Source organism: Globicephala melas, chromosome 19 (genome assembly GCF_963455315.2).
Source record: "Globicephala melas chromosome 19, mGloMel1.2, whole genome shotgun sequence".
Lineage (NCBI taxonomy): Eukaryota > Metazoa > Chordata > Mammalia > Artiodactyla > Delphinidae > Globicephala > Globicephala melas.
In genome coordinates, this window is record NC_083332.1 from 3,216,333 (window position 1) to 3,241,933 (window position 25,601).

General features: G+C 59.0%; 1 protein-coding gene across 3 annotated transcripts; it reads left to right on the forward strand.

The window, feature by feature from the left end:
• Positions 1-1,099: 1,099 nt before the first annotated feature.
• On the forward strand, positions 1,100-25,523 carry PPP6R1 (protein phosphatase 6 regulatory subunit 1). 3 transcript variants are annotated; one of them, XM_030851321.3, is made up of 24 exons: positions 1,100-1,691; positions 11,365-11,597; positions 13,139-13,325; positions 13,406-13,543; positions 13,635-13,700; positions 15,041-15,153; positions 15,240-15,353; positions 15,681-15,843; positions 15,938-16,090; positions 16,204-16,338; positions 16,886-16,950; positions 17,042-17,157; positions 17,240-17,325; positions 17,485-17,574; positions 17,650-17,747; positions 20,214-20,271; positions 20,361-20,533; positions 22,882-23,015; positions 23,101-23,281; positions 23,393-23,463; positions 23,621-23,702; positions 24,170-24,280; positions 24,363-24,434; positions 24,547-25,523. In XM_030851321.3, the coding sequence occupies exons 2-24, from the start codon at positions 11,371-11,373 to the stop codon at positions 24,548-24,550; spliced, it is 2,637 nt and encodes an 878-aa protein (XP_030707181.1). In that variant the 5' UTR covers positions 1,100-1,691; positions 11,365-11,370; the 3' UTR covers positions 24,551-25,523. The 3 variants fall into 3 exon arrangements, with proteins under 3 accessions (XP_030707181.1, XP_030707182.1, XP_030707183.1); XM_030851322.3 differs by lacking the exon at positions 24,547-25,523 and having other exon boundaries at positions 24,363-24,438; XM_030851323.3 differs by lacking the exon at positions 24,363-24,434 and having other exon boundaries at positions 1,105-1,691.
• Positions 25,524-25,601: the final 78 nt, after the last annotated feature.

A 25,601-nucleotide genomic window follows, 5' to 3' on the forward strand; every position in this document is an offset into this window, starting at 1 on the left:
TGTGCTAACACCGTTTGGCTTGATCTGAGGCGCCTCTGTCTTTTCTTATGAGATGGTGCCCTGGGATGTCCATCGGTGCCCAGAATACGAGAGACATGAGGAACAGAACCAGCCTCACCAACCTTCACACCTGCAGCTCTAAGCTGTGAGCATGATAGGTTGTGGTTGCCTGTCACTCAGCAGTAGCTAAGAACATCACATGCAACAAATACACTGGAAATAGCAAGGAGCAGAAGAGACACAGCTGTAAAATGAAATTATTGACATGTGGTAATCAGCAGATGCAGGTAGAAATGACAAAGATTAAAGCAATTACAGAGAAGCTAACAGATGTTAAGCACAAATGCATAACTGACATCCTTGAAATAGAGAACAAACAACTAAAATAGGATTCAGTGAAAATGTCCCTGAAATGGAAAAGGTAAATCTGCGAGTTAAAAAAATTTTTAAATGCCGATTCCTTACACGCACTTACAGCGCTGATTCTTACAGAAGGCCTGTAACATGGCAAGAGAGGGGTATGAAAATTGAGGAAACTGAGGATCAGAGCAAGATGGGACCTTAAAGAACATGGACACAAAGTCTAGGAGAACCCTTCCAGTCGATGTTGTTAGAGGATACTTGGTGCAGCGGCTGGCAACAGTAAAGACACGGCCTGGGCAAAGGCCTAGAAGTGGGACTGAAGTCAGCCCAAGGCACAGAGGAGGAAGGCGTCGAGAAAGATCGCAGCGGGACAAAAAGCTCCTGGCCGGGGTTGGAGAGAAAAGCCGAGATGGATTGCTCAGGAGCCGACCCTGGAGGCGAAGCAGGAATGTGATTGGAGGAGACAGAAGAGCAAGTGGATATCCAAAGGGAGCGAGGGGATAGAGAAATTCAGGAGCAGGATTTCCTGTGGACTTTGGAACGGAGTCGCAGAGAAACGATGCCCTAGTGTGCAGTGGGGCCTGCGCACTGGGTTGCCTGGGTTTACTTAGGAAGAGACCGTTGGCACATATCGGCGCAAGCACTTCTGCGGCGGAGCTGTTCTAGCTGGGCGTGCTCCGCAGCGGCTGGCCAAGCGCGCATGCGCACTGTAGGGCTCGGGCGCGTGGCCTCCGCACACCTGCGCACCGAGTCGGCGGCGGGAGGGCGGGGCCTCCTGCGTGCCTCCGTTCTCAGGGGATTGTGGGATAGTGGCGGACGGAGCCGGGCGTCTGAGGCCCTGAAGCCGACTGCAAAGCCCGGGAGCCTCGCCGGTGTGGGGAAGGGGGCGGTGGAGGAAGTGGGCCTCGGCTTCCGTCAGCCGTTGCTCAGCACTGCGGCCTGTTCGGACTGCGGAGTAGGACGCCTTCTGTGACCGGCCCTTGCTTTTCCGCAGGGCGCGCCGGGCCGGGGAAACCGGGGCGACTTCCCAGCTGAGGACCTACGTGGGCCTCGCGACCCCGCCAACCTCCCTCAGACACCTCGCCTGCGGGCCCCGGACCCCCGCCCCACCCGGCCGGCACTGACCCCCGAAACTCTGGAACTCGGCGCGCGAGGGCCCCCCTAGGCCCGAGACGCTTGCGCGAGCCCCGGCGCCAGGGCGAGACCCCGCCGCCGCCCGTCGCCCCTACATACCGGCTCCCTGAGGAGGGGCCGGAGCCGCCGGCGGCGGGGCGGGGGGGGCGCCCCGATGAGCCCCGAGTGCGAGGAGCCGCCGCCCCCCCGCGCAGGTGAGCGGGCCGTACCGGGAGTCTCCCCGCAGTCCAAGCACCCGAGTCACCCTCCCCTCCCCCGAGTGCCCCGCCCAGGTATCCCTCGAGTCTCTTCACCCCTTCTCCTTCGGACCCTGTCCCTCGTCCGTGGGGGCTCCCCACCCCCGGTCTGTCCCTCTCAGCGCCCCAGGTCGCCTAGTGTCTCCCCCTCAGCCACCCTAGTCTTCTGTCTCTCTCCCCCTGAGGCCCCCCTAGTCTCCTGTCTCTCTCCCCCTCAGCCCCCATAGTCTCCTACTGTCTCTCCCCCAGCCCCCCTAGTCTCCTGTCTCTCTCCCCCTCAGCCCCCATAGTCTCCTAGTCTCTCTCCCCCAGCCCCCCAAGTCTCCTAGTCTCTCCCCCTCAACCCCCCTAGTCTCCTGTCTCTCTCCCCCTCAGCCCCCCTAGTCTCCTACTGTCTCTCCCCATCAGCCCCCCTAGTCTCCTCTCTCCCCCTCAGCCCCCCTAGTCTAGTCTCTCCCCCTCAGCCCCCCTAGTCTCCTGTCTCTCTCCCCCTCAGCCCCCATAGTCTCCTAGTCTCTCTCCCCCAGCCCCCCAAGTCTCCTAGTCTCTCACCCTCAACCCCCCTAGTCTCCTGTCTCTCTCCCCCTCAGCCCCCCTAGTCTCCTACTGTCTCTCCCCATCAGCCCCCCTAGTCTCCTCTCTCCCCCTCAGCCCCCCTAGTCTAGTCTCTCCCCCTCAGCCCCCATAGTCTCCTGTCTCTCCCCCTCAGCCCCCATAGTCTCCTGTCTCCCTCTCAGCCCCCCAAGTCTCCTGTCTCTCTCCCCCTCAGCCCCCCAAGTCTCCTAGTCTCTCCTCCTCCAGACCACCCTTCCTTCCCCTCTCAGGCCCATTCCCCTGCCTCAGTGTCTCTTTGTTCCACCTTCCCCTCCCTCACCTCGTGTCCTGCCTCCCCCTCCTCACCTCCTGTGATTCCACGGGTGCCCCCTGTAGTTTTTAGTGTCTTCCCCCTCTGACCCCCCTAAGCCCCTGGGCTTCCAGCCCGCTCCCTTCCCCTGTGGCCCACTCCCCCGCGGACCCTTCCCCAGGACACCCCTTGCCCTCCCTCTCTGTGCCTCACCCGCTCCTTCCGTGCCTGCGTCGTAGACTCTGGGCTCTGCCTCTCACCCTGGGCTCAGGACACTAGAGTAGTCAGGCTTTCACCCTGGCCGTGGCTCCACGCCCTGCTGTGTCGGGCTGTGAGGAGGGCAGGGAGCCAGGCTTCTGTGGAGCAGCCACCACTCCGTCCCCTTTCTGTGAGGTGAGGCCGGCTGAGGGCACAGAGGGAGGGAGGGACCGGCCCAGGCCCTGCCCGGGGGAAACAAAGGCAGAGCCGGACAGTCACCGTTGCTGGTGTAGTGACAGAGATAACTCAGGGTGTTGTGGAGGCCACAGAGCAGAAGGACTGGTGAGACTGGCTCAGCGGGTGGCTTTTTCTATCTAGGAAGGGTGAGTAGGAGTTGACAGATGGAAAGTGGGAAGAAGGGCCTTCTGGGTGGAAGGAACAGCACGTGCAGATGTGTGAAGGTGGGAACCCAGGAGTAGTCTGCGCACCTGCGGTGCAGATGTGCTGGGCGCGCGGGCGGAATACCTTGGTCAGGCTGCTTGTCCAGGCCCTTGAACGTGACCCGGTTAGGGTCTTTCTTGCTGGATGTTTTACATACCTGTACGTCAGTGCCGAGGACACAGTTGTTACCGGTAACACCAGCCTGAAAGGCAGGATGTTTCTGGAAAGGAAGATGTGTTGTCAGGTGTGGGACGGGCTTCAGAATTGTAAAGAAGAAACTTCAGTGGGGTGTAGAGTGGCACTGACGTCAGTGCTGTCCTCATAGGGTGGTTCTGGGGATTCAGCGTGCTGTTTGTAGAAGCCTGTAGCAGAAAGCAAGGCACAGGAAGTGCACCAGGATGGGGAGCTTTTAGGGTTATTATTTAGTTTGGGATTATCCATTGCAGTGGTTCTCAACTCGGGGGCGGGGAGCGATGGTATGCCCCAGGGGACGTTTACTAACGGTGGGAGACATTTTTAGTTGTTACAGCTCAGGGGATGCTACTGGCATCTAGTGGGTGGAGGCCAGGGATGCTGCTCGACCCCCTCCAGTGCAGAAGACAGCCCCCCACAACACGGTGTTTTCCAGCCCAGCTGTCAGTAGTGCTGCAGTGGAGAAACTGCTTTCTTGCTTGGGTGTTGTATCCTTGTGGCTTATTTGCTTTCTTGCTACTGTGAGCGGCTGTATGTTCTGAGTTGTGTACTTTCATTTACTTTTGTGTTTTTAGTAGTTAGTTTTGTTGGGATACCTACTGTTCTTTCCAGTAAAGGAAATCTGCTGGTCTCCCCCCAACCCACCCACCCACCCAATGTTTTTTCAGGATCCATGGCCAGGTGACCATAGCAGGTCACCTTTCCCCTCTGGACTCCAGTTTTCATCAGTTCAAGAAGTATCTCAGAAACAACAAGGCCCTATTGTATAACACAGGGAACTATATTCAGTATCCTGGGATAAACCATAATGAGAAAGAATATGAAGTAGAATGTGTTTGTATGTATAACTGAGTCACTTTGCCGTACGGCAGAAATTAATACAACATTGTAAATCAACTAGGCTTCAATAAAATAAATTAAAGAAGAGAAGTATCTCTAGCTGTGGGCTTGGCCTTATGCTAGGTCCCGGGAAACTGGCATCTTGCTGCGGGAGGCAGGCGACCGATTAGGCAAGTTCTGTCGCAGAGCGCTTGGATGCCATCGTAGTGTGACCACGGGAGCTGTGCAAGTGTGGAGAAGGCCTCTAACGCAGTCAGGGGAGGCTTCCTGGGGGAAGTGGTGTCTGTGCTGAAGCCTGAAGGACCCACGAGGAGCTAGCTAGTCAGGCCCAGAGAGCTGGAGGGAAGGCAGAGGGAGCAGCCGAGCAGTCAGGTGTGGCGGGAGTGTTGAGCGCCATGCGGGTTGCAGCAAGAGATGAGGTGAGAGAGGCCTGGACGCCCTGGTGGAAACCAGAAGCCTTCCCCGCATTGCCGGGCTCAGTACCTGGGGGGTGGGGACACACCTTCCTTTGCAGGCTGCACCATGGTTTCCCCCGAACACTGGTTTTGTGGATCTTCCCAGGGGAAGGGCCATCTTACAGTGGCCGCGAGGTGTCTCTCAGGGAGGAGACTGAGGCTTAGTGGAGTGAGGTCTGGTCTAAGGCCCCAGAGATTGGAATTTGGAGAGGCAGATTGGAACTCAGGCCTTTCTGACTTTGGAGCACCCTATAACACTCACTCCTGCCCTCTGATTTCCAAGAGCTATTTCAAAATCTATTCGTTGCTCTTTTCCCCTTTGAACCCATCCAGGAGATGTCACTGAATGGGAGCTTTCGGGCCCCTCCTCAGTCCTTGGCCGGGTATCCCATTCTCTTCTGTTTCCTAATTGTTCCATCCTCTGGGATTGGACCAGAGCTGCCACCTCCCCTGGGCAGGTGTGGTCTAGGGCCAGAGTGGTGGGAGGTGTTGCCCCTAACTGCTGCCTCCCCACTCCCCCAGCCCCCCATGGGAAGGATGAGCCACAGGAAAGTTCCAGCCCATCGTCCCATGTGGCCTTGGCCAGGTCCCTCTCCTCTGGCTTCTGCGGCCCCTACTTCCAAATGGATGTCCCGCCACTTACTTGCTGGGTCTGTGTTGGGTCCTGCTGTTGTCCATTGTCCCCTTCCTGGAATTGGAAGTCCCCCACCCCCATTACATTTCAGATTTGGCTGAGAGCTGACGGACGGGGGGCAGTTAGAGGGTGGTGGTCTTGCTGTCCTCTGACCTGCTGGGCCCTGCAAGGGGCTGGGGGCTGGCCAACCAGCAGCAGGTTCTCCCCTCCTGCGGCTTGCCTGGCCGCTGTCTCTTTAGGGGCCTGTTGGCCTGTGGTGGCTGAGGGCAGCAGCGGCAGCAGGCCTGAGCTGGCTTCTCCCAATGTTGGAGTCTCTGGGCATCTCAGGTGGCCGCCCCAAGGCCCTCCCAGAGGCCTCTTCACACTTGACCTCCACTTCCGGGTGCTTCAGGGCCAGGGCAGGCGAGAAAGGGGTGGCAGATAAAGGATCAGCCCACGGGCTCCCTTGCAGGCGGGGCTGTGTTTGGACGGACAGTGGCAGCAGCGGCAGTGGGGACGCTCTGTGGGAGCTGCAGTCGGGCCCTGTCTGAGCCCAGGCAGGGCCAGGGGCTGGCAGGCTCCTGAGAGGGGCAGCTGGTGTCGGAGGCCTGAGAACAACGCAGCAAAGCAGGAAACCTGGGGCGATGGTGCAGAGCTGGCAGAGAGAGAGGTAGTTTTCGTTTTTAATGGCTTCCTTTCTCATTTACAGTTTCCCCTTCTTCCGTTTGCAGTCAGAGTCATGGTTTTCAAACGGTCGCTAAAAACCAGTAGGTAGTCACTTCCGTTTTCTTGAAGTTCACTAAAAGTTGCAACGAGTGGGGGTGGCGGGGTGTATGGCGCCCACCAGAGCACTTGAGTGACCTCGGTCACTCAGGCAAATGGGGCATTTCCTCAGGTCTTCTGTTTTTAGCGCCATCACCCTGGGTAGTGGCTGTTCCTTCCCTCCTGCTCAGAAGTGTCCAGGCTCTAGCCTGGCCTCAGGGACAGATAGGAAAGGCCAATACCTGCTGAGCACCTGCTGTATCAGGACCACTGGCCTGACCCTGCTGTTCTCGTAAAATGGCCCTTCCTGATGGCTGTGCCCCCATTTCACAGATGAGGAAACAAGGCATTTGGATGCCAAGTGCCTGCCCATATTCACCCCCTTAGAGAGTAAGAATGAAACCCACCTCTCCTGTCCAGTTCCCAGGGCTTCCAGGAAGTTCCATTAAGTGGAAGGTGGGATTGACTGTCAGGACTTGAGGCTAGAGTGAATTGAGAGTTTGTGGCGGGGGAAAGTGTTTTTCTCTGTTTTCTTATTTCCACTTCTGTATCTGCATCTCTGTTCTGCGTAGAGCTTGAGACCTGATGTTTGTAGGACTCTGACTACCACTCGACTGCATCTGATCCTTGCAGCCTTCTCTGATTTTCAGAGGAGGGACCTGAGGTTCTGAGAGTTAAGGGGCCACCTGGTTTCTGAGGCCGCTGGAGTCCACACCCCCCAGCCCTCCGCCGCACCCGCTCTCCATTCTCCGTTCTCTGGCAAGCCAGCTTTGGGAGGGAAGTCCTACCTGCTGTCCGAAGCAGGTGGGAGGGGTGGGATGGGAGGAGCGTAGCCTGTGCCGCGTCTCCAGGTGCTTTGGAAGTGTGTGAGCGTGCCTCAGCCTTGAGAATTTCCTCCTGTGCTCTGGAGAGGGCGCTGAGTCCTGGTTCTGCTGTGGCTGGACCCCTGCGGGTCCCCATCTCCTCAGCTATCAAATTGGAATAATAACAGTGCTGTACCTAGTCGTCTTGATTAGAGATACAGTGCCATGCAGGTGCACAGGTTCTCTGAAGGGGTTGCAGAGCCCTGTCCCCCAGCTCTGGGGGGCCTGCTTAGCTCAGGGACAGCCTTGGCAGTGAGGGGGGACCTGGGTGTGCTCCCGAGGTGGAGCCTTCACGCCTCAGCCTCGGCTCTGCCCTGGCGGCTTGTCAGTTCGGGGTGTCTTGGATGCAGAGCAAGGCCAAGGCCTGGCCCTGTCACAGCAGCCTCAGGCAGCTTTGGTTTTGTTTGTTTTTGATAACTGGTTTTTTGGTTGAGATGTAATTCATACACCCTATGTGACTTATTCATTTAAAGTGCACAGTTAAACAGTTTCTGGTCTATTCAGAGTTATGTAATCATCAGTCACCACGATGGATTTTTTTTCAAATTTTAATGACTGTTATAGGCTTTTTATTCCTTTCCATTTTGACAGTGTACCCTAATCCAGACATTTTGTGGCTTAACCAGTTATTTATTTTTTTTTTTGGCTGCGTTGGGTCTTCATTGCTGCGTGCGGGCTTTCTCTAGTTGTGGCGAGCGGGGGCTGCTCTTCGTTTCTCACTGCGGTGGCTTCTCTTGTTGTGGAGCATGGGCTCAGTAGTTGCGGCACACAGGCCCTAGAGTGCGCGGGCTTCAGTAGTTGTGGCGCACGGGCTCAGTTGCTCTGCGGCATGTGGGATCTTCCTGGACCAGGGCTGAAACCCATGTCCCCTGCATTGGCAGGTGGATTCTTAACCACTGCGCCACCAGGGAAGCCCTACAATGGATTTTTTAAATTGAGGTATCGTTGACAAATAAAGTTGTATACAATTGGTTTTAGAACTCTTTTTTTGAGAACATCCTTTCCCCAAAAGGAAACCCCATACCCGCTAGCAGTTCTTCTCCCCCACCCCCATGTCCACCATCTCCTGAAAACCACTAATCCGCTTTCTGTCTATGGATTTGCCTTTTCCGGATGTTTCATGGAAATGGAAATATATGACGTAGTCTTTGGTGATTGGCTTTGTTCATGCCATCTGGGTGGCCTTTTGACCCCGCTGGTCTCCTTACCGCCGCACAAGTCTGTGATGTAGAAAGAGGTGGTGTTCTCGCCATGGCGAGCTCCTTGTCCCCTGGGCCCAGCAGTGGCTGCCCCTTGAAGTGATTCTGGTCCCAGGTCCACCTAGCTCAGGAAACCCATTCAGGCCCGGCTGTGTCTTGAAGTGAAGAGGACGGTGGAAGGGTCCCTCAGAGGTCTGGGAACTGGGCAGAAGTGGGGAATTGCCCTCGTGCAAAGGCAGGTCTCTGAGCACTTGCAGAGCGGGGGGTGCTGCCTTGATTTCCTTTTGGAGCAGTGGTCCTCACTCCGACACAGGGACCCACGTTCGGCACTGGGTTCAGCCCACTCTCCTTCCTCCCATCCCCAGCGTGCCTGCCCTGGTGGTCACCCCTACCCCACCCCACCCGACCTGTGACTGTGGTTTATAGGGAGCCTCTGAGGGTGGCGGCTGGGGGAGACAGGGTGGGAGCGGGTCCCTTTACTGATTCCCTGACAGGTATGTCAGCTTCCTGCCTCAGGAGCAGGGTCCGTGGGAGAACTTGGGGTGCCTTTCAGTTAGTGTTTCTGAGCACATACTGCATGCCAGGTACCGTGCCAGGTGCTGTCCAGGGTGCTCACAGCAGCCCAGCAAGGAGGGTTCTCTCTGCGTTGTCCGCCATCCTATCAGGGCACATTCAGCGTAAGGGCTGTACAGGCTGTGAGGTATCTGGCCCAGCCTTCCTCCCTGAACTCAGAGATGTCCACTGAGTAAGTGCTAGACTCGAGGCTGAGCGTTTCGCTAAGCCCCGCAGGGACCAGGAAAGAGCTGGCCTTCAGCTCCTTGAGGGTGTCAGCTGGTGAGAGCCAGGTTAGGGAAGGCCGTAGCCAGGGCAGAGCCAGTGCTGGCAGCCACCTCGGGCCTGAGCTCACTCACTTATTTTGTGAGTGTTCATTGGCAGTGGCTGGGCACCAGTTAATGGGATGAGGCCCTGCACCCTGAGAAATTACCTCCTGGGGTTTGGGTGCCATCTCCACAGTTCACCAGCCCCCAGACCTCGGTGTACTTCAGTTTCCTCACCTGTAAAATGGGGCCACCGGTTCCTTCCTTGGGGGCGATTGTGAGGGTAGATTGAGATAATGGCTGTGTGGGCCTGGGAACGGTGTCAGGGGTGCAGCTAACGTGGTTTGTCCACTTCATGTGTCTGGCGTGTTGTCTGCAGTATGCCCCCATTCCCGCAGAACCAGAGGCCTAGGGCTGGAGGCAGTGACGTCACACAAGAGGCTTCTCAGGGGGCTGCAGGCTCTGAAGGAGATGCGCCCTGAAAGGGCAGTCGCGGGGCGACATGTGAGCAGCCAGGCCAGAGCTTGCTCGGGGAAGGGTGGTACCAGGGGACGTGGCCTGGGCTCGGCACACGCATGGAGGTGGGTCGGCCAAGAGGGTCGCAGGTGTGAAAAGCCTGGTGCACATACTCAGACAGGACTGGGACGGTGAGTGCTGAAGAGCAGGAGGTCCTGGGTGGGGAGCGCCAGGAGATGGTCAGGGGCCCTCGGGGTCTTCGTGCGGAGACAGGGGAGCCACCTCAGGGTCTCCTGGGGGGAGCAAGCATGAGGTGCTCACGTTTGTGTTTCAGAAAAGCGTCCTGAGTGGGGTGGGGTGCAGGGCTAAGGGGGCGGTCCCGGCATGCTGTCGGACAGGACCCATGAGGCCTGTGGGACTGGGGGCCCTCAAGTGCCCCCTTTGTCCACCCACTGTCTGGGGTCGGTGTCTGCTGCTGTCTCCTGAGGTCATGGCTCGTCCACTCCACCTTCAACCGTAGGTGGCCAGGGCTTAGGAACTGACATGAGTCCTGGCAGGGATTGCAGATTTAGAGCCACTTGTTCCCAGTCACTGAGAAGTCACCCTGAGGGCTGGGAGGAGATAAGTGAGGCTCCTGAGGAGGCTGGAAGGGAGAGCTGGATGCTGGTGGCGTCTTGAAGGAACCGAGGGGCAGAAGGCCAGTCGCCTGCCCGCAGCCACACGTGCCACCCAGCTCTGCCCCGCTTTCAGCCCCAGCTGCTTCCCGAGTCGAGCGTCTTTCTCCCCTGGGCTGGTGCCCCATCTGGCAGGCATGCTCTCCGTGGTTGGGATGGTGTGGGCCAGAAATGGCGAGGGAGGGCTTTGTAGGAGAGGGACTGGCGTGTGCATCTGGGAGGTTCCGGGAGGGGCATCCTGGTCTCTGGGTCTGTCTTCAGTGGTCTCTGCTTCAGGTGGTCTCCACGAGGTGGCTGACGTGCATGAGCTCTGGTCAGCGCCTGCACGGTGCTCGGGGGGCCCAGCTTACCCGGGTGTGGTTGCCCGTACAGTGGGGTGACCACAGCCCCTCCCGAGGGCCATAGGCACAGCACCCGGTGCATAGGGAACCTGAGTGGGCAGCAAGTGACCTGGGAGCTGGCGGCCAGCTCGGGGCGGGTCTCTACCCGGTGGTCGACGCTGGGAGCCTATAGAAATCTTCAGAGGAGCAGCCAAATCCCTGCTGGTCGAGGGCTTGGACCCGCCTGGCACCTGCTCAGTGCTGCACCCGAGATGGCCCTAAGGCCAATGCCGGGTGGGGTGGGCCACAGCCAGGCGTACAGGATCTCCAGTGCTGGCCAGCGAGCTGTCATCCTCCAGTGCTGGGCGCTGGCTTTCCGTCCTCCCTGCTAAGGTGGTTCCGTGTCCTGGTTCCTTTTGGCCCTGGGCAGCGGCTGTTCTGGGAGCTGCCACCCCCTCCCCTCAAACTTCTCCTCTTCCTGTCATGGCACTGGGTACGGGGGCTCGGGGTGTGTGTGCGTGTAGTGTCCAGGCAGCGGCCACAGCCTGGAGACGTCACAGACCTTCCTCCCTCTGCCCCTACCCCACACCCTGCACACAGCACAGAGATTGCTGGGCTGGATGGCAACCGTGCTGGCTGTCATGGGGCATTTTAATTTGTTCGGCAATGCAGATTGAAGCGAGTCTGATGCTAGAGGTTCCAGGATGAGCACAGTTCCAGCCTAGATGTGGGGACAGTGGACACAGGCCCTGCGGGGGACAGGATCATGGTGCCTCCGTGCACAGCGTCGGGGCTGTTTTCCACGGGGCCTGTGTGTGGTCGCACCCGGGGGTCTTCCCCAGGCCTGGGGGCTCGGCAGTGGACAGGACAGTCGCCCATAGGGTGGTCCTCGTAGGCTGGGAGGTGGAGGGAAGCGGGCGGGGTCGGACCCCACGTGTGACAGCCCCTGCCCGCAGGGCGCCATGTTTTGGAAGTTTGACCTGCACACGAGCTCGCACCTCGACACGCTGCTGGAGCGGGAGGACCTGAGCCTGCCCGAGCTGCTGGATGAGGAGGACGTGCTGCAGGAATGCAAGGTCGTCAACCGAAAGCTGCTGGACTTTCTGCTGCAGCCGCCACACCTGCAGGCCATGGTGGCCTGGGTCACCCAGGAGCCGCCGGCCAGCGGCGAGGAGCGGCTGCGCTACAAGTGAGCCCCACCCTGTCGGTCCCCCACGGTGGGACACCCCGACTTGCTGTGGACGTTGTTGACTCCCGTTTTTGTTACGGGACTTCCCAGACGGAGGGATGGGCAGAACGAACCCGAGGACCCTTCCCCAGCTGTTAGGGGTGCCGTGTTTGGGCAGTGTGTTTCATTGGCCCACACCCCACCCCGACTTTATTTCCATGGTTTATTCAGTTGGATTTTTGTTCCCTTTTTGGAGGATGGGCAGCGTGAGGCCTGCCCCCTCACCCGCCACGTTCCCAGTGCCCAGTGTGACGCCAGGTGCTAAGGGTGTGCCTGTGCCCCCTCCCCCATGCTCTTCTGCCCTTCCCTCCCACCATAGGGCCCTCGGGTGTGCCAGAGAGGGTGGGCGAAGAGGACAGGGCCCTGTTGAGGGTCAGTAGGAATCGTCTCCATGACGGGAGGCTTCTGTCTGCCCTGGTCTCTGCTGCCCTTCTTTTTTATTTATTTATTTATTTTTGGCTGTGTTGGGTCTTCATAGCTGTGTGCGGGCTTTCTCTAGTTGCGGCGAGCGGGTGCAGGTGCTACTCTTCGTTGCAGTGGCTTCTCTTGTCGCCGCTGTAACTAAGCATGGGCTTAGTTACTCCGCGGCATGTGGGATCTTCCCAGACCAGGGCTCGAACCCGTGTCCCCTGCATTGGCAGGCGGATTCTTAACCACTGCACCACCAGAGAAGTCCCTTTGCTGCCCTTCTTGAGCCCTGCTCAGTCTGTCCTGGACAATCCTCTTGGTTCCCTGGTGTCGCCCTCTCCCTGGCCCCTCACACTATAGACACACAGGTGGTCCTTACGAGCTCTGCATCTTCTGTCCCCGGAGGTCTTGAGCCACATGGGGAGTGGGTGACTGCTTCTCCTCACTTTGCCCTTTGTGAAGTGGGGGTCTGTGAGGTGCTGCCAGCTGCTTAGTGTGGGGTCTGGTGCACAGTGGAGACCTCTGGGGGACCAGCAGAGTGTCCCCTGTGTCCCCCAGTGTTCATCTGTCACTTACCTGCCCCCACGTGTGTCTTCTCCCTTCTTTGCTTTGTTCGCCCGGCCTCTGTACCCCCTTGAGTGTGTCCAGTGGCCCCGTGGACTGGGCTTTTGCTCATAGTAGCAGGGAGCCTTCATTCTGACACCTGTGCCGAGCTGCCCCTGAGGTCCCTGCCGTGCCTCAAGGAACCCGCTTCCCAGAGGCCTTATAGTTTATGGGGCAGAGCTGGAGAAGGTTGTGGTCCCCCAGGGCCCTGGGTGGCAAACTGGGTGGGGCAGTCCTCTCCCTGTCTGTACAAGGAGGTGAGGGGATGAGGTTGGATTTTAGAAGGGTCATCGGGGCTGGGCCTGGGTCAGACTGGAGGGTTGGGGGTAGAGGGACTAGAGGGACAGGTGTTGATAGGGGGTCAGGTCCAGGCTCAGGAGGCTGGATGCTGCCTTGGGGGGTGGGGAGCATGAATGGGCTGCGACTGGGAGGCGGGGTGGTTTGGCCTCCGCCCCCACCATGCCCTCCCCGGCCCTTTCTGGGTGTGTCAGGTACCCCAGCGTGGCCTGTGAGATACTGACGTCGGACGTGCCCCAGATCAACGACGCACTGGGTGCGGACGAGTCCCTCCTGCACCGGCTGTACGGCTTCCTGCAGAGCAGCGGCAAACTCAACCCGCTGCTGGCCAGCTTCTTCAGCAAGGTCATGGGCGTCCTCATCAACCGCAAGACCGACCAGGTGCCTGGGGCCCCAAGGAGGGTGGGCGGGTGGGCGTGGGGCTGGGTCCTGCGCTGACGTGCCAGTCCCTGTGTCCCCAGCTCGTGTCCTTCCTGCGGAAGAAGGACGATTTTGTGGACCTGCTGCTGCAGCACATCGGCACCTCGGCCATCATGGACCTCCTGCTGCGCCTCCTCACCTGCGTGGAGCGGCCGCAGCTGAGGCAGGACGTGGTCAATGTGAGTGCTGAGGGGCTGCAGCGGGGCAGCTGGGCAGGGGTGGGCGGCAGGAGCGGGGTCAGTGAGCGGAGCTCCACCTTCTCGCCCCCAGTGGCTCAATGAGGAGAAGATTGTCCAGCGGCTCATCGAGCAGATCCACCCTTCGAAGGACGACAATGTGAGTGCAGCCCGCCCACCTGATGTTTCCAGCCTCCGCCCCACACCAACTTGTCCGTCCACTCCCTTAAACGAGTTGATGAGAAAAGGAAGCATTTGGAACTGTGTGTATTTGAGCGGGGGGCTCCTGCTGAGAACAGAAAACGGGTGTACACACATGGAACGTTTCTCAGGAACTTGGCCCATCATCCCTTGAGGGGTCAGGGCTCTGAAGGGGGTCCTTTGGCCCTGGCCCCTCGCTGCTGCCCTTCTCAGGGGCCCCTCTCCTCCTCCCCTCTGTTGCTGGCTCTGTGGCCTGGGGGCTCTTCCTGTCTCTTGTGCCTGGATCAGCTCTGCCTGTCCTTCAAAGAAGCCACCCAGGAGCCCTGAGTCTGTCCGCCCGGCCCACTGGCTTGTAGGCAGAGGTCCACAGGCGCAGGTAGTCAGCACCAGGCACTCAGCCAGTGCCTGGCCTGGGAGAGTGATGACTGTCCAGGCCTTTGTGGCAGAGGGACTAGGGGTATCTGCCATGAGCCAGGTGGCAGGGCATCTGTGAGGGGCTCTGAAGTGTGGCCCTGGCCTGGTTGGTCTGCATGGGCCGGGGGTCTGTGGGTGGGCCCTGGAAGCACCTGTTGGGTTAGACTCAGAGCTCTGCTTATGGTTTTCTTTGTTTATCTTGCAACAACTTTATTACATACCACATAACTCACCCATTTAAAATCTAGGATTCAGTGGCTTTTAGTATATTCACTGGGTTGTGCAGCCCTTGCCATGTTGACTTTAGAGTATTTTTCATCACTCCACGGAGGAAATCCTGTACCCATTAGCTGCCGCTCCCCATTTCCCTCGTGGTTGCTTGGCCCCCACCAACCCAGTTTGCTTTCTGTCTCTGGGTTTGCCTGTTCTGGACGTTTCGTATAAGTGGATTGCATGATGCAGGGTCTTCTGTGACTGGCCTCTTTGCCTTAGTGCCAAGTTGTCTGTGTTCATCCATGTTGTAGTGTGTGTCAGCGCTTCATCCTTTTCTAAGGCCAAAGAACGTTTCAATTTGTGGATAGACCACAGTTGCTTATCTGTTCACCAGGTAGTGGACGCCCAAGTTGTTCTCCTCTGTAGCTACTGTGCATAGTGTGGTGTCTGTGTGGGGTGTCTCCTTTTCCAGGAAGTCGGCTTTGGTTTCCCTTTCTCTCTGTCGTCTCTGCCTTCCCAGTGTTTGGTGCTTTTGTTCTCTCCCTCGGCATTTGTGTCCCGGGGTCTGTGTGACCCTCTGTCCTCAGGGGCGGGTGCCCAGTCTTCAGCTTGTGGGGCTTCCTGACACCAGGGCGGGGCCAGGGTGTCATCTCTGTCTCCCCGCTCCCCCAGCAACATTCCAACGCATCCCAGTCCCTGTGCGACATCATCCGCCTGAGCCGGGAGCAGATGATCCAAGTGCAGGACAGCCCGGAGCCTGACCAGCTGTTGGCCACCCTGGAGAAGTGGGTTTGCAGGTGGTGCCCAGTCCAGAGGGAAGGGGGAGCCATCTGGGGGCCCTCCTCCCTGACGCTTGCCACCCCCGCCCCAGGCAGGAGACGATCGAGCAGCTTCTGAGCAACATGTTGGAGGGGGAGCAGAGCCAGTCCGTCATCGTGAGTGGAATCCAGGTGCTACTGACGCTGCTGGAGCCCAGGAGGCCCAGGTGAGAGGCTGGCCTCCCTCCCCAGGTGACCCCTCGGAGCCCCACCCTTCAGTTCCGGGGTGGGGGTCACTAGGGTTCCGGAGGGGAGTCCTCTTGTTCCCTTCTGGCAGACGAGGAAACAGGGTGAGTAGACTGCCTGTAGCTTCGAGCTGGTCTTTAGGATCCAGGCTGCTCGGGTGGGTCACTGCCCCCAGGATCCCGGGCTCCCAAGGGCAGCAGCTTCTCACTCCCTCCCAGGTGTGGCCCACACGTGCAGACGTGTGCACACACATGCATGTGCACAGGCTGTCTGGGCGGTTCACTCTGCCCTCTGCCGTCCCTCTGCAGGTCTGAGTCTGTGACTGTGAACAACTTCTTCAGCAGCGTGGATGGGCAGCTGGAGCTTCTGGCCCAGGCAACCCTGGACAACGCCGTGTCCAGCGTGGGGACCCTGCATGCCCTGCGCCCACGGCTCAGCCGCTTCCACCAACTCCTGCTAGAGCCGCCTGAGGTGGGTAGGGTGCGTGGGGGAGGGGGTGGCAACAAGGGCGCCCCGCCGTCAGGGCAGTGCTGGGGCAGGCACTGAGCTGCTCCTGTGCCTGCAGCTGGAGCCGCTGCGCACGACATGGGGCACCCTGGCCCCACCGCTGGGCAACACACGGTTGCACGTGGTCAAGCTGCTGGCCAGCGCCCTGAGCGCCAGCGACGCGGCCCTGACCCAGGAGCTCCTGGCGCTGGGCGTGCCCAACACCCTTCTGGTACGGGGACAAAGGGCAGGAGGCGGAGGGGCACTGTGTGGAGGGATGGTTGGGTGGGGAGGATGGGGACTGGGTGGGGGTCGCTCGAGCCAGCCTGTGCCCCTCACCCCCAGGACCTCTTCTTCCACTATGTGTTCAACAATTTCTTGCACGCCCAAGTGGAGGTGTGTGTGAGCACGATGCTGAGCTCTGGGCCTCCTTCCAACAGCAGCTCTGACACACCCGCCCAGAACCCTGTCGTGAAACACGTGAGTGGGGCTCCCAGGTCCCCCTTTGATCTCTGGGGGTGGGCTCTGCCCCACACCTTCCCCTCGCCTGTTGGGTGCTGCCAGGCCATTCATGTGCCGGGGACTGGGAGCTCAGCCTCTTCCTTAGGTCGAGAGTCTTGGAAAGCAGAGGGTGACGTGTGGGGGTGGGGATGAGTGGAGTGGCGACCTTGGGGGACAGTGGATGTCGTGGGGGACTAGGAAGGGTCCTCCCAGGGTGATGGCCACCACGCTAGTGGAGATGCCTTTCTGGTTGTAGCCCGGGGCCTAGGGAGGAGCTGACCAGTGGGGCGCTGGGGGTGTGGACAAGCAGGAGTTGGAGGCAGGTGGAGTGGCTCTGGGGTTTGCTGGGTGGGCTGAGCGGGCGTCACACAGGCAGGGGGCATTTCTGGGTGAGCAGAGGAGGAGCGTGCGTGTGCACACTGGCTGCACGCTCCTTGTAGGCAGACCAGGGGCTTGGAAGTGGGCTGGGGTAGCAGGGCCCAGCCGTGGTCCCACCCCACGCCAGCCCCTCGCTGCTCCCCCGCAGCTGCTGCAGCAGTGCCGCCTGGTGGAGCGCATCCTGACCTCCTGGGAGGAGAACGACCGTGTGCAGTGAGCGAGCGAGCGTCAGGGCCTTCCCTGGGGAGGGCAGGGCTGGGCGGGCGGGGCGGGTCTGTGTCCAGCCGCGGCCCCTCTCGCCCAGGTCCGCAGGGGGCCCTCGGAAAGGCTACATGGGCCACTTGACAAGGGTAGCCAACGCCCTGGCGCAGAACTCGGAGAAGGGGCCCAACGCCGAGCAGCTGGGGCAGCTGCTGAAGGGTGAGGGCTGGGGCTGGCCCGGGGGCGGGAGGAGGCTGGGCGCCCGGGGCCTTGTGTCCTCACACCCCCCTTCCCCCAACAGAGCTGCCAGAGGACCAGCGGGAGCGGTGGGAGGTGTTCGTGTCGGGACCCCTGGCGGAGACCAACAAGAAGAACACCGTGGACCTGGTGAGGCCCCTGCACCCAGGCGCGCCCACGTCGGCCCTCACCGGTGCTCCTCCTTCTGGTCCAGCCTGGACGCCCCTCCCCACAGCCCCAGCTCGCGCACGTCCTCTCTGGGGGCTCCGCAGGCCCTGACCCCTGCCCTACCCCACCCCCGCTGCCCAGGTGAACACCCACCACCTGCACTCCTCCAGCGACGACGAGGACGACAGGCTCAAGGAGTTCAACTTCCCAGAGGAGGCAGTGCTGCAGCAGGTGGGGGCGGTGGGGGGGCGGGGCGGGGCGGCTGTTCTGGACGCCGGGCACTGACTGCCCCCTGCCCCCTGGCAGGCCTTCATGGACTTCCAGATGCAGCGCATGACCTCAGCCTTCATCGACCACTTTGGCTTCAATGACGAGGAGTTCGGGGAGCAGGAGGAGAGCGTAAAGTGAGTGTGGCCCATGCAAGGCTGGGGCAGGCGGGGCCCGCCGGCCGCGTGACACGAGGGACGTGAGGTGGCGAGTCAGCACGCGCTGCCGCAGCGTGCTCCTCCTGCCGTCCTCCCCACATCCTCCTAGTGTCCCCACTGCCCGCCTAGCCCCACGTGGGGCTCAGCCTGGAGAGCAGCTGGCCTCGGGCCCTCTTCCCGCCTCTTGAGGACCAGGAAGGAGGCGTGGGCGTCCTGGGACACGGGGGCTGGCTGTGCAGAGCTGGGCTGCGGAGCTTGTGGGACAGACACTCGCAGACTCAGAGCTGGCCTACCTCCCCCCGTGGAGGCCTCAGAGCCTCGTGAGAGATGGTTTTCAATGACCAGGTCTGATTATTTGTGTTTGTCCGGTAACACTGACAGCAGTCGCTTCTGGCCTTGCGCTCGTGAACTACGTTCCTTATTGTCCAAGTTTTTTGCTGACAGAGAAAAAATTAAAAGTTTTAGTGTTTTGTCAATTTCACGAGCAGCCTTACGACAGCAATGGGTAGATAGTGAAAGGAAGGTCAGGCAGCGAGAGTCTGAAGGGGAGACTGTGTCGGGGTGGGAGCGGAGCCACCACCTGTGGACTCACACTGGACCCTGGGGGCCATGCAGGCTCCTGGGGGACGTGCTCAGTGACCGGCGCAGCCAGTGCTGTCAGAGTAGAAGATGAGTCCATGACACCCAAGAAAAAGTGGAACGGTCACCAAAGGGCGTGCCGTGGGGGTGTTCCTGAGCTGGGTAGTGACAGAAAGGCCCGGCTGGCCCCTTCGGGGCTGCATGTGGGGGCCGGGGCCCTGGCCTGGTCTGTTTCATCACAGGCAGCATGCCGGGCCCTCTCAGGTGTTACCTAGTTATGTGCCATGACGACCCTCTGCTCAGGGCTCAGGATCCCATCTGCAGCCGGGACGCAGTGCTGTCACTCACCCCAGGGCACTCACCAGTTACTGTGGGAGGGTCAGCTGTGGTCTCTCGGGCCCACAGCGAGACAGAGACCCTGTAGGACTCAGAAGTGAGGTTTGTGTCTGCTGCTGCTCTGTCCCGCACAGCGCCCAGTGCTGGGAGGCCCCCTGGAGAGGAAGGACACTGGCCAAGGAAGACACCACCCCTCCTGGCGGGGGTGGTGACACTCGGTGAATGGCCTCAGCTTAGCCGGCTGCCCTTTTGGGATGAAATTGTGTTGCTTCTTCCGTCAAAATAAATCCCAGTGAGGTTAAAAGCTTTAAACGTAAGAGAAAAGTAAAGCCGTGAAGCATTCTGGAACAGAAAATGGATGAGTATCTTTCATCTCAGGGCTGAATTAGCTGTTCGCAGGGCTCTGGTTGCTGGGCCTACCAGCTGTGCATGCGGGCTGCTCCCTCTCTGTGAAGGAGATGAGAATACCTGCCCTGGTGGTGGTTGTGAGTCCATTTGTCACGTGCTTGGACGATGGCTGTGCCAAGTCAGCACTCAGAGATTGTTAATGTACTTCCTGAATCAGAGAGACAGATAACAACCTGGGGAGGATCCCTACCACATGGCGTGGAGCCCGGACCTCGGCATAGATACAAAGTGCTCTTTCCACAGAACAGGAGAAGGATGGACTGGTGCCCCAGGAAAAAAAGGGGGTGCAGGATGCAAACAAAACAAGTAGGAGGCTGTTGAAAAATTGCACAGTCTGCGGGTAGGAGTATAAATTGACAAATCTCTTTCCACAATTTGTGTCAGTATTTAAAATGCATGGATTTAATTCCTTAACCCAGGAATTGCGCTTCTGTGAGGCCTTCTGAAAGAGAAAGAATTGAGCGGAGATGGGTGTGGGTGGATGTGGACACTGCAAGGCTGGAAGTTGGAGATGACGAGCACCGCACTCCCCGTGATCCCTAGGATCACTCGCCCCCATCTGGGTCCTGCCTCGGGCTGGCAGTGGGGCCCACACAGAAGCGTTTTTGTTTCAGCTCCAAGGCTGATTCTTTTGGTCCAGACTGGCCCTCTTTGGGCTGGGGCGATGCTTTGTGTGGGGCGGCCCGTGTGAGGCTGCATCCAGTAAAGTCACTGTGAACAGTGAGCTGTCTCCTGTGGGAAGTGTGTATATAGAAAATGAATAATCTCACCCAGCATATGATCTCAGACCCTAAAAACAACCTCTCCGGCTAGGTTCTGTGTCCTTTATTTTACGGTAGAGGAAACAAGGTTCAGGAGTCTTAGGTGGGGCCTGACCCCGTCTCCTTGTGGGACCTCACTCGGCTGGGGGTGTGCAGCTTGGGCGACTCACTTAACTCCGCTCTGCAGACATCTGCGCTGATGGAGGGTGCTGCCAGAGTTGATATGGGGTTATAGATCAGCTTTAGCGAGGAGGTGCGTTCGCTGGTACAGGGCCCGAGGAGAGCGAGGGTCGTCCAGCAAGGGGATGAGAGGGGGAAGTGGCCCGAGCCTCCCCTCAGTGCCCCTGTGCTTCTCCCGCAGTGCGCCTTTCGACAAGACGGCCAACATCACCTTCTCCCTCAATGCCGACGACGACAACGTGAGTGCTGCCCCCTACCCCTGCTGGTGGGGGCGGGCTGCAGGCAGTCAGCTCACCTCACCACCACCGCCCCCCCCCCGCCCCCGCAGCCCAACGCCAACCTGCTTGAGATATGCTACAAGGACCGGATCCAGCAGTTCGATGATGAGGAGGAGGACGAGGAAGAGGGCCAGGGTTCGGGGGGGTCTGATGGAGAGGATGGTGCCTGGCAGGGCGGCCAGCTGGCCAGGGGGGCCCGCCTGGGCCAGCCCCCGGGTGTGCGGTGAGTACCCTCCTACAGGCTCCCCAGCACAGCAGGGCCACAGGGCCCATGTAAAATGGTTTTCATCAGCTGGAGTGAGTGAGAAAAATAAGGAGAAGGTAGTGTGTCTGTTATTTGGGGCACTTTCAATTGTGAGTGATAAAAACCCAATTCAGATAAGTTCAGTTACAGAAGGAGTAGGGTAACCGCTTGTGCAAGGCTGGAACGGCAGGTGGGTCCTTCAGGTACAGCTTGGTCCCGGTGCGAATGGAACCATTATCTGCCCTCCCCCCCTACTCTCCTCTCCCCTTCGGTAGCTGTCGGGCAGGTGTTCTTCCCAAAAGGGCAGTAAGTGTCCTGTCAGCTCCTTTCCCAAATTCCAGTGAAAGGAGACACGATGATTGTCCCTCACAGTCCCAGCATGCGGGTCAGTAAGCTGTGACCTGCTCTTTGTACAAGAAGTACATTATTTTTTCTCTTACTGGTTGGCCCCAGAATCACTGACTAAATGCATTTGGGTGGCATAGACTTGCCAATGTGAATACCAACTCAGGGCCTGCACCTTGACCCCTGTGGCTTCTGATTTGAGGGTTAGAGTGTTTTAACTTTTTAAATTGACGGGTGACTAGCATACAGACAAGTAGACGGATCTTAAGTGTCCGGACACGTGGACATCCCTTTGCCAGCACCCAGAGGAGGGAGCAGAACCATCCTTGTACCCCCGTGCCTTCTGCTGGCCGCCCTCCGAGGGTGACGCTCTCCTGACTTCTTGCCCTATAGATTTTGCCTCTTCCTACATGTGAGGCCTATCCCTCGGGTGGGTGTGGTTGTGTGTCACTTGCCATCCGCTGGTGTGTCATTGTGTGACTGCCAAGTTGATTTGCACTTACGGGTGTCATTGCCAAATCCAAGGTTGTGATGCATCCCTGTGTTTTCAATGTCAGCTTTTAACGTTTAGGTTTTTGATCCAGCTTGAGCTAGTTTTTTAGATGTGGTGTGAGGTGGGAGGGTCCAGCCTCATTCTTCTGTGTGTGGGAATGCCAGTGTCCCAGCATCATGTGTTGAAGAGACTCCCCTCTCACTGGATGGTCTTGACACCTTTGTCAAAAATCTTCCTACTGTACTTGCAAGTGTTTATTTCTGGCCTCTGTCTTCTGGTTCATTACTGTTTCATCGTAGTGAGTTCTGAAATTGGAAATGTGAGCATCCAGTTTGTTCTTCTGTTTTAAGTTGTGTTGATCATTCCAGGTTCCTTGAGATTCCAGGTGAATTTTAGGATCAGTTTGTCAGTTTCAACAAAGAAGCCAGCTGGGACTCTGAGAGGAATTGCCCTGAATCTATAGGGCAGTTCAGGGAGTGTTGCTATTTTAACAATATTTTGTATCCCAGTCCATGAACATGGGATGTCTTTACATTTATTTAGGTGTTCATTACTTTTCACAGTGTTTTGTAGTTTTCAGAGTATAAGTTTTATGCTGCTTTTGTTAATTTTATTTCTAAGCGTTTTATTCTTTTTGATACAATCCTGAGTGGGATTGTTTTCTCAAAGTCATTTTGAAGTTGTCATAAGTGTGTAAAAATAAAAGTCTCTCGCACGTTGATCTTGTATCCTGCATTCTTGCAGAACTTGCTTTTTCTAACAGTTTTAGAGGACTCCTTAGGTTTCTATATACAAAATCACCCTTTCTGCAGTTAGAGATAGTTTTGCTCCTTCCTTTCCAAGTGGGAAGAGCAGGCCCCCACATCACTTCCCTGATCTGGGGGGACATCGGGTCTCCCTGTTGAGTGTGACATGGGTTGTGGGTTCTGGAGATGCCCTCCGAGGTTTCCAGGTTCAGGAAGCTCCCTCTACCCTGTCTGTCTACCCAAGTGTCTGGCTCGTTTTCACTGTGCGGACAAGCCCCTTCTGGTCACGGCAGTCAGTGACCGTGGAGCAGCATCCACGTTTGCTTAGCGGTTCCGCATTGGACACGGTATCTGCGTGTTAGTCAACACTCAGCCGTTACGTTTGGAGCAGCTGCGCTGCTGGACTTTGCCCTCCTCCGAGGCTATAATGGATGGAGGAAGAGTGCGGAGTCAGCCTTCCTTGCGAGAGCTGTGCAGGGGGTGGGAGGTGTCCCCGTTCCTGCTGAGGGCTGGGCGGGACTTTTCCGCCCCTGTGCTGCTGGCCGCGCTCTTTCCAGAGGGCACTCAAGTTCCCACCTGCCTTCCCACCACCATGGGACATGGGCTCTTTCTCTGGGCCTCTTCCCCGCTGCCCCCTCCTCTCCATCCCTTTGATTCCTTCCCATCGTTTGCCTGGGGCTGGCCTTGGTGGGGTCAGAAGGGTGCCCAGCACAGTGGCTGACTGACAGGTGTCCCTGGGGCAGGAGCGGAGGCAGCACAGACAGTGAGGACGACGAGGACGACGAGGACGATGAGGACGACGAGGATGGTGACCGGCGGGTGGCCCGTGGCAGGGCTGGGCCCACCTGTCATCCCAGCCCCGGCCCCCAGCCTCCGGGTGGGTGCATGCGCGGGGTGGGCGTGGTCAGGTGCATCTGGCTGTCTGCCTCTGTGCTCACCCCTGTGCTGCTCTCCCTCTCCAGGCCCCAGCTGGACAGCAACCTTTGACCCAGTGCCTGTGGATGCCCCGACCGGCCCCCAAGCCTGCAGGGAGAAGGAACTGCACTCTGGGCCCCCTGCCCCACAGGAGCCCCGCAGTGGGCCCCTGGACCTCCCTACCCCGAGCCCAGCTGGCCCTGCAGCCCCCAGCACCCTGCAGCTCAGGTGAGGCCTAGTGGTGGGTGCCCAGGGCCTGGTTGCCTTAAGCTCCAGCGCCGACCCCAGCTGCAGGGCGGCGGGGGGGCTGCACCTTAGGCTCCTTCTCTTGCCTCCTAGGTCTCAGGATCCCATCCCTTCCTCAGCACCTCAGGAAGCCACAGACGGCAGCAAAGTAGCGGAGCCCTCGGGTGAGCCGCTCTCTACCCACTCTCCATCCTGCCCACCTCACCCTCAGCCCTCCCATACACAGCTGTCCCCTGGCCTTGTCCACATCTGGTCCTGAGGAGCGAGGCTGGTGTTAAGCTCGCCGAGTCTCACATCTCTGGGCCACTCTACTCCGCACAGCCCCCTGCCAGGCCTTGGTCAGTGTTGGGGACCTCCAGGCCACCCTCAGAGGGACGCACTCCGCTCCCAGCTCCTTGGACAGGTAACTGGCTAGGGAGCAGCCACTAGGGGGCCAAGAAGGGGAGAATCTGGGGCGGTGGGTAGAGCCTGGTCCCTGGGCTGTCCCTGCCCTGGAGCTAATCCACGTGGCCCTTGCAGGACCCTCCTCCCCGCAGGTGTGTGCCACTGCCTCAGAGCTTCGGGAAGCTGAAGGTCTAGGGCTGTGCCTGTGCCCACACATGGCCACAAGAGAGGATCCTGGATCCCAGGGTCCCGCACTCAGCCCTGGGGTGGGAAGGCCCAGTAGGATCAGAAGGGGGCTGGAGTGTGCAGAGCTCGTGTCCCGCTAACCTTGAGCTGCTCCTGCCGGTGGGCGGCTCCCAGGGGTCTTCGGATGTGAGGGACGCCCCTGAGCCGTGCACGCCTTCCCTGCTTACACAAGCAGGGGGCTGAGGGATGAGAATGCCCAGGAGGGTGTCAGTGACAGTAACCCCACGGGTCCCCCCACAGTGCAACCAGAGACCCTGCTACCTCTGTCCCGGCCCCCAGGGCCCACCAGCACCCCCAGACCACGGAGGGGGTGAAGAGCCCAGAGTCCTTGGGGCTCCCCCGAAGCCAGAGGTAAGCATGGTGCAGCCTCACAGGGCAGCTGGTGTTACGTAGGGGGCACTGACCTCCCCATGTCGTCCCTCTCCCCCAACAGTGCCCTGGCCCTCGAGCCACTTCCGATGCCCAATGGCTCTGCCCCAGGAGGGCCGGCGTCCCCGGGCTCCCAGTGAGTGGTGGGGCTGGGGGCAGAGGGTGGGCTGGGGCAGGGCAGGCAGGAACTTCACGGGGTGGCCACAGGGTGGCAGGCTCCTCACGTGGGTCTTCCTCTCGGTTCCCAGGTAACTGCCTGGTCCCAGTGGTGGCAGCCAAATCCTCCGTACTCCACGTGGACCCTGTCCGGGTGGGGGCAGGGCAGGTTCCGCAGTGGCCCTGTTGCCCCATCACCCCATCCCTACCCTACCCACCCCAGGTCCTCTCTGGACTCCCAGGAGGCTGGTGCCAGGGAGACAGGCCCCTCACCCCACCCCCATTTGCACTGAGAGAAGAAATTATGGAGTTTTGTCTCCTAGAATAGAGTCAAATAGAGAGAAAGAGAGAGAGAGAGAGACCTATATTATATATTATGTGTGTGTGTGTATATATATATATATATATGTGTGTGTGTGTATATATATATATATACATATATATATATATATATATATATATATATATATATATCTCGAGGGGGGAGAGAGTGGGTAGGCGAGGAGCCAGAAGGAAGCAGGACTGGGTGGCAGTGGCTTGGACCTTCACCCTGTCCCACTGGGGCCGCTGTGGTGAGGGTCCTGAGGCTGCCACCCACCCTCCCCTCCCACCATGCCCACCCACCCTCCGGTGCAGACGCCCACACCCACACTTGGCCTTTCAGCTCAGGTCCACCTTGGGGGAGGGCCCGAGTGGGGGTCGTGCCTTTGCCCAAATCCCCTTGCCTCGGACCCTGCACTTTGACCCAGGCTGGGAGCTAAAAGACCCTCCACCTGGCCCAGCCAGCTCTGTGGGAGAGAGCTGGGGGTCCTGGTCCCAGGGGGCCTCCCCAGTGACATTCCCTTGGGGCCCTCACGCACTCACTGAGACCCCCCCATCTCCCATGGACTCTGGGGTGGGGGTCTGGCTGGGGTCCCCGTCCTACTCCCAAGGGTCTGGGGTCCAGCCCAGCTGCCAAGTGACCTTGTCCCAGCTCCCTCTCCCCAGGCTGGCGTGAGTGTGCGTGTGTTTGTGCCGAGCTTCTGTTTCATATTGCAAATATAAACAAATAAAGGAAGACAGTTTAAGACTCTTGCTGCTCAGACCTTGAGTTCTGGGACGTGGGGTCGGGGAGCCTGAGCTGTTCCCGCATCGTGGCCTCTGGGGT